At 30.6% G+C, this 6,000-nt stretch overlaps 1 protein-coding gene across 2 annotated transcripts in view; it reads right to left on the bottom strand.

Moving 5' to 3' along the window:
* Positions 1-1,148: 1,148 nt before the first annotated feature.
* LOC103570383 (homeobox protein abdominal-A homolog) overlaps positions 1,149-6,000 on the bottom strand; it is a 43,451-nt gene continuing 38,599 nt past the window's right edge. Inside the window, exon 3 of one of the 2 annotated variants that reach the window (XM_008548096.3) lies at positions 1,149-4,187. In XM_008548096.3, the coding sequence (XP_008546318.1) occupies positions 3,778-4,187 (410 nt within the window). In that variant the 3' untranslated portion in view covers positions 1,149-3,777. The remainder of the gene's footprint in view (positions 4,188-6,000) is intronic. The other variant, XM_008548097.3, reaches the window with a different exon arrangement.

The raw sequence follows: 6,000 nt of genomic DNA, 5'->3' as shown, positions 1-6,000 counted from the left end.
AATTACACCAAATGGTGTGAAAAATAACACTCTCACCGTGTTAAAATGACACCACTTGATGTTTCACACCGTCAATGCACACCAAGGACACATTAAATGTCCTGGGGGACCATTTTCACACCAAAAAATTGCACACCGTGGATCCATGTAGTCTTCAGGAACCATTTTTACACCGAAAAAATTTAACACCAATGCGCACCTAGGACACGGTGTAAAGTCCTCAGAGACCATTTTCACACCGTAAATTTTTTACAGTGCATATACGTCTTTTTACAGTAAACAGTTTTACTAACTGTTGATACACGTGAAATGAAACCGATAATGTGTCACTTATGTGTAGTATATATAAGACTAATTATAAATCTAATTAATTGTATCGCTAGTATTTATACGTAGGCGCTCAGCTAGGTAAGTATTTAAATATCATAATATAATTACGAATTAGATTTTTGATCGACAATCTTATAAGCGAGAGAGTGACCACTCGTGTATGTCTTTTCCTTCACTTTCCTGATTATCTCACCGATTCTATCAAACTTACGTCTGAATTATCGCTTACGTTAAATACTTTTACATGAATTACGTAATAATATTATTATACTGTTACACCCGCAGCTTTAATAATTTTTTAATATTTATTACTCAAAAGTTATTATTTATACGCATCAGTTCACAATTACATTTTTTTTTTTTTCATTTGAGAATAAAAAAGTTTTTATCTTTACATTTTTTTTCTTGTTCACAATTTACGTTACAACACATTACCAGATTATTAATTTGTTTAACATTTTATTTTAACCTTTTTTTTAGAGCTTCGTTCAATATTTTGTGCGATAATCTAGCTATTCTATAATATGATTTTTCTTATTACATGATGCGGATAGAATAATTGTATTTTACTTATTTTTTTAATAATATGCTTGTTACCTATTATTATTTTTTTTTCCTTATTAGTTCCGTGTTTAATTAGACTAGTGTAGTTTTCTATATTCAGCTAAATCAATATTGTAATGAGTATACATTTTTACACTATAGATAATTATTTGATTATTTCAAAAATTTATTTGAATTAAAATTGAACATTTTCATCGAACTATAAAAAAATTTTAAGATTTTTTTAAAAATTACTGATTGAGCTGAAAATAGAATGACCACATCAAGAATACCAAAAAAATAAATGCTTTTATTACTAAATTCGAAAATTTTTGACATCAATTAACTTTTTTGAATTTTTAATTTATATGTACTTAATAAGTAGTATAATTAACTGGCTTTCTATGACTATGGAAAAGTCTACCCTGACACCAAATTACGTATTTAATGTACTAAGAGTATAATACTCATTCAGGAGATGTACTCTATCTCATTGTTGGTGTATCAAATTCTTAGATAAGAGCACATTTTATCATGCAGTTATTTTTTTTAATAATTTGGTAGATGATAAACTGATATTGAAATACGAAACTATTAAAGCTGCTATAATATCAATTGTAAACCAATAGTTATTCAAAATCAACAAACATGTTTTGTGTTACAGATACACAGAAAAAATAGATTTCTTGGTACAAGAAATATTTTTCATTATAAATTAATAAAAAAAAAATTTAGAAAAAATTTTTTGACTCACGAAAATTTATTTCTTGCCTCAAGAAAATTTTTTCATGTCTCAAGAAAACTTTTTTCCTGTCTCAAGAAACTTCGGTTCTCGTCTCAAGAAAATTCTTTTCTCACCACAAGAAAATTCTTTTCTTGTCTCAAGAAATTCTTTTCTTGTCTCAAGAATTTTTTTTCTTGCTTCAAGAAATTTTTTTCTCATCTCATAACACAATTCAATGAAAAAAAACCAAATCAACAAACTTTAAATTTAAAAATAGATATAAATTTTACAACATAACAAAATACAAGCAATAAAATTAATCAGCTTGACCGAAGCACGTCAAGTATTTATTTTGTGAACTGATTAAAATAATCACAATTTTTAAAAATAATTTCCGAAATTCAATGTCAAATCGTAATAACAATAATATTTAAATTATAATTAGAAAAGCTTTGACGTAAGTATCTGGCTACCAACAGTATAACAAAAACTTGAACATAAATTATTTAATATCATAGTAATAACATAGTATGGGAAAAAATTATTTTCTTTAGTCAACATCAAAAAAAAAAAAATAAAATAATAAACAATATAAATTTTCTAATTGCAACAGACAAAAAAATTTCAAAAAATAAAAAATATAATGAGAGGACGTTTAATATCAGTATTATCGACAATGCGTTTTTGAATCCCGGGTAAAAAAATTTCAAGCCAAAATAACAATAAAATTTTTTTTCGACCGAAAAGTGGCCCAGGTTGTGAACGCAAGTCTGAAAACTGGCCAGGATGAAAAATGGCCGATAGTTAGATCTGAAAAAAATCGAAAAGTGGCCGACTCAATTGATCGGCCAATTTTCGGGTTGTTTTTTAAGAATAAGAACATTTCAGGTGTTATCGACCAAATTTCAACCTTTTCATTAAAGTTCTACATTTTCAGCGAGATTCCGGTTTCTTTGAATAGAATTCTATGGTTTCGCTACGATTTCGGTAAAATTTAGACTTTTCGGGTTGTTTTTCTAAGAATAATGAAATTTCGGGTGTTTTCGGCCAAATTTCGATATTTTCAGTGAAATTTCGGTCTCTTTTAATAAAATTATACGGTTTTGGTATGGTTTTATCAAAATTTCGACTTTTCAGCCAAATATTTTTACCCGGGATTTTCGACATTTATTTTTCAATGATAACTTTCAATAGTATCCTAGTTTTCAGTTCCAGAAAGTCGTTCACTGGCTCCATGTCACGTGTCTAAGTAATCTGTAAGTATTTCTGTATAAATAGTATAGGTGATAGTCTCGAGGATATGATCGTCAATTCACCGGATATCAAAGAACCAGCCCACCTTGAAGCTGGCATTTATGTGTACCCAGAGAACTTGCGCGTAATCGATACCGACTGTCCTTCTAAAGATTCATGCTGGTATTATCTGCTTCTTTCTTGGCATCGTTTATTTTATGCACATGAAAGTTTTACACATATGTACACATACATACACGTATATATAAAATAAACCAACAGCAGTCGATGATACAGACCCCTACTAAAAATCAACTAAACGGTCGTTTGACGACCGGCTCTCAGATCCGTATATTTTATGCGGCATGAGATCGACCATTGAACTGCTTTGTCGGTAGTCAATGTAATCAATAAATTTATGTAGTAACTACACTATATACTAGTTACATTCATCATTAAACGTAATTTGATCACGTGACATCTATCACTGAAAACACTACCAGCGTCCGATAGGTGCGGGTTCATAAGTTTTAACCATGGGCTTTTTTATTTGCAATTCTTACCGTGGAACGTGACGGATTCAGTTATTTTTACACAGTGGCACGAAAAATTTAAAGTTGCACTAACAAGTATCGTATTTTCCACTCTCTTTCTCTGTCTCTAGTTCATTCTTTTGAAGTCAGTTATTATTTTATTGATCGTTGTTTAGAGTTTTAGTTGCGTTTTTTTAGTTTTGTTCTATTTTTTAAAAATACATTCTACAAATCAGTCAAACAGTCGCCGAGTGGCTGATCGAGGCTTACCCTCGTCCTGGAGAACCAGGTAAGTACGTTTTCGTGGGAAGTTTAATCCCAGTGGTAGCGCATGGACGCGTGTCTTTAATTTACAGCTTTCGTTGTCTTATGGGATCAATGACAACAAATATTGACTCACATTTACTCTACTACCTATGTCGGTACTTTGCTTACACCCTTGAGGAGATCGTTCTGCGTCTTATCTAACCCACTCACATGATGCTGCTGGTGCTGCAGAGCGTTTTGCTGCTCTTGCATTTTTGCTTGTTTTTCGGCCTGTTGTTTTTTCATCATATCTTGCTCTTCCCGTTCTCGTCTTGCCTGCTCGTTGATTTCCTTCACCGCTCTGAGCTCCTTTTTCAGCTTCATCCGCCTGTTCTGAAACCAAATTTTTATTTGTCGTTCTGTAAGACAAAGGGCATGAGCTATTTCTATTCGCCGTCGTCTCGTAAGGTAGTGGTTAAAGTGAAACTCTTTCTCCAACTCGAGAGTCTGAAATCGTGTGTACGTCTGTCGACCTCTACGTCTTGGACATCCATTCGGACCTGGAAGGAAATTTTCGGCTATTACTTGGAGTCAGAATATATACTTTTTTATATAATTATTTCTTAAGTGCTTCCTCACTCTTCGAATATGTATTGAAATTTTTACATCACTGTTAAAAATAATTTGGATTTTCTTAGACTAAATTATGTTATAAATTTTCAGATTCAAACTTGGATTCTACATTCCGGTTAAAAAAATTTCAAGCCAAAATAATAAAATTTTTTTTCGGCCGAAAAAAGACTCAGGTAGTGAACACGAGGCCGAAAATTGCCCAGAACGGAAAATGGTTGATAGTTTGGCCTGAAACAAATCGTAAATAGGCCGACTCAATTTGTCGGTCAATTTTCGAGCGGTTTATTAAGAACAATAAAATTACGACGTGTTTTCGGCCAAATTTCCACATTTTCCATTAAAGTTCTTCATTTTCAGTGAGATTTTGGTTTCTTTGAATAAAATTCTATGGTTTCGATTCGATTTCGGTAAAATTAAGAATTTTCAGCGAATTTTCGGTCGGTTTATTGAGAATAATTACATTTCGGTGTGTTTTCGGCCAAATTTTAACCTTTTCCATTAAAATTCTACATTTTCAGTGAGATTTCGGTCTCTTTCAATAAAATTCTATGGAATCTGATTTAGATTTTTGAAAAAATTTTAAAATCTACGAAATAGCTTTGAAAATTCAAAGAACGTTATTATTTTAAAAATCAATTATGAAACTTAATATGAGATAATTAAAGATTATTTGAAAATTCAGTTGTAAACTTATTAAATTTTCAATACAATCCTTGAAATTAAAATCATTTTATTTGAAAACGATATGCGTTAGTGTTTGCTTAGATGTCTCGAGAGTCAGCATCCTGATCTAAATAAGTACACAGAAAAAAGTTCTTGAATTAAGAAAATATGTCAGAAGACAAACAATTTTGGAAATCAAGTCGAGATTTTCTTGAGCCAAGAAAGTTTGTCTTGATCAAAGGAAATTTCTATTTGATTAAAGAAAATTAAGGTTTTCAAAAAAAATTTTCTTGAATCAAGAAAATTTACTTTCAGTCAAAAATTGTATTTTTTCTGTGTACTTGGGTCAAGAATCTAAATTTATCAATTGAAAAAATTTTTACTTAAATCACGAATATCAATTTGAAAAATTGTATAGCGAGTATTAAAATTCACATATTAACATTGAATTTTCATAAAAAAATTTTTGAAAATTAATTGACACATAGTACTGAATTCAAAAAAATTTTATGAAAATTCAAGAGGAAATTTTTAACAGTGATTCAAAACTGTTATTCTCAACAAAAAATAAGAAAAAAAGAGAAATCTTGAGTTAAATAGCAAACAGCCGAATATGTTTTTTTTTTTTAAGTACATCCTGCACCCTTGCCAGGTTACAAATCTTAACTCTCTCTTCTGTCAGCTTTCTCCTAAACAACAGCAATTTCGACGAGTTACTTTATTGCAGGGGTTGAGAGAGTGCAGTAAATGACTTAACCTGGCAAAGTACAGGAATGAAGAAAAAAAAATAGAAAGTTGACCCTTAAAAAAACCTTGCCCATCATATATCTTACGTGAACCCTTTTTTGAAATTTTCCGTCTTATAACTTTCTCTAAGTCCTACACTCAAGTCATAAACGAGCAGTCAACAACCACGGAAGGGAATTGACTAGACGTTGCCTTTTTTTATGGTGTTTAGGTAAAGGACTTAAACGTAACAGCGACTCAGGTAAAAAAAAATTTCATGCAATTTGTATTTATAATCCTAGGATATTTTTTATGGTCTAATTGAATAATCAATGTGCAAATTATAATAATAATAATAATAATATTGTA

The sequence above is a fragment of the Microplitis demolitor genome, chromosome 3, assembly GCF_026212275.2.
Source record: "Microplitis demolitor isolate Queensland-Clemson2020A chromosome 3, iyMicDemo2.1a, whole genome shotgun sequence".
In the NCBI taxonomy this organism is placed as follows: Eukaryota; Metazoa; Arthropoda; class Insecta; order Hymenoptera; family Braconidae; genus Microplitis; species Microplitis demolitor.
The sequence above is the reverse complement of the archived record's forward strand: the minus strand, read 5'-3'. Positions and strand labels throughout refer to the sequence as shown.